General features: G+C 35.2%; 1 protein-coding gene across 4 annotated transcripts in view; it reads left to right on the top strand.

Annotated features, from left to right (window-relative positions):
• Nucleotides 1-1,678, top strand: part of esyt2a (extended synaptotagmin-like protein 2a) — a 45,441-nt gene that overhangs the window by 12,720 nt on the left and 31,043 nt on the right. For all 4 annotated transcript variants that reach the window (XM_014022036.1, XM_014022039.1, XM_014022038.1 and 1 more), the window contains exon 3: nucleotides 1,482-1,523. In XM_014022036.1, the coding sequence (XP_013877490.1) occupies nucleotides 1,482-1,523 (42 nt within the window). The remainder of the gene's footprint in view (nucleotides 1-1,481; nucleotides 1,524-1,678) is intronic.

The raw sequence follows: 1,678 nt of genomic DNA, 5'->3' as shown, positions 1-1,678 counted from the left end.
ACCCGTTACTAGCGTGGTGTACCTAATAAAGTGGCCGGTGAGTGTATATCTGCTCCATTCACTAAAAATAAAATAAATCCCAAACAAGTCCACTGTCAGCATACAGAAAAAAAGAACCCCCTGAACTCAAAAATACAAACAGAACATCACCTTTAATCAGAAATATAATGCTTCAACATCATTTTCTCTTGCATTTTTCTCTTTTTATTTGAATTATTTCTGCGTTTTTCTTATGTCGATCCTTTAGGATTCAGTCAAACCTGTTTCTGTTCTTTTGCTTTTGTTCAGGTCTGTCTGGCATCGTTCCAAAGTGCAAAAAGGAAGCAAATGTTTCTTATTACAGGGGATTTATTGGAATTTGACTTCCTGAATCCGAATCATTAGATAAACCGACTTCAGTGTTGTAACCAAAAGAGCAGCCACAGTATGCATGCATTATAATCAAGACAATATTTTCTACAGATGAAAATGCTGCTGCACTCTTTTACATTTATTCAGTAGGTTTTTATTTGTTGTAAAACCAAACAGATTTGTTTTATTTTGAAAATCTAATCTTATTTCCAAGGATTATATTTTTTCTGTTTAATAGGTTAAGTAATCCAATAATCTGGGGGATGATGGAGACATTCATAAATAAACCAGTAAAYATTACAGCCATTAGAAAACCCATCATGTGACGGTGATGTCATCAGTCAGAGGTTGTTTAAGTAGAGGATGCATGACTTCATTCACGTGGGTCACACTGAATGTTTCCTGTCTCGCGTGTCTCCCTGAGCGACATGTTTAGAAGCGAGTATTAAGTAATCTGTAAAAATGCAGAATCATTCTTTATTTCTTTATATTCTCCTAACATCAGGGCAGATTTTCTTCTAACCTTGAAGTGATCTTAAGGAATAATTCTTAAGGTTATAGGAGCTTTCAGTCCAGAATTGGGTCATTTATAAACAAGTATTTGTTTGTTTGTTTGAAAAGTCACTTAACTCTGACTTCTGAATCAACTCTAGGATGTAACTGAGCTGCATCAAACATGGTTTGTGAGAAAGTTTCCAAAATGTGTGGAAACATTCCTGAGGGTTCTCAAAGCCCTGCCGTTAGTCACAATCCTTCACTCCAATGTTGTAGGATTTTTTAACATGCTTGAAAGATTTGCAAGCTTAGAACTTGTTTCAAAACTTTTGGCTTCTCTAATAATATTTTTTGGCAGTATGTATAGTTTCTTCCAATTCATTTAGTTAAAAATAAATATTCCACTGATAATACAGTTTGACTAAAAGAAAATGACATTTTAGCTCAAATAAGGTGATTAACAACAAAATGTTAGAGTTGAGAGTTATTTAATCAGCTGAAAGATGATGGATATTGTACTCAATAATATAATAATAATAATATATAAAATAAATATAATAAAACAACAACACTTTTGAAATGTTTGTTTTATTTTAAATCATGACCCTAACTTCAGTTTTTGTCTGTGGTTTCAGGTCCATTATCCAGATGTGGAGAGAGTTGAGTGGCTCAATAAGGCACACACACACACACACACACACACACACACGCACCTGCTAACACAAAAACTCGCCCACCGCTCCACATCACCTGCAGCAGCTCGTCAGAGAGGCAGGCAGGCCGGATTTATAAATAGGAGCTGAATCTGGAGCTCAGAGAGACTTTGTCCCCG

The sequence above is a fragment of the Austrofundulus limnaeus genome, unplaced genomic scaffold (assembly GCF_001266775.1).
Source record: "Austrofundulus limnaeus strain Quisiro unplaced genomic scaffold, Austrofundulus_limnaeus-1.0 Scaffold315, whole genome shotgun sequence".
In the NCBI taxonomy this organism is placed as follows: domain Eukaryota; kingdom Metazoa; phylum Chordata; class Actinopteri; order Cyprinodontiformes; family Rivulidae; genus Austrofundulus; species Austrofundulus limnaeus.
Note: the sequence above shows the minus strand (reverse complement) of the source record. Positions and strands in the feature narration are given on the sequence as shown.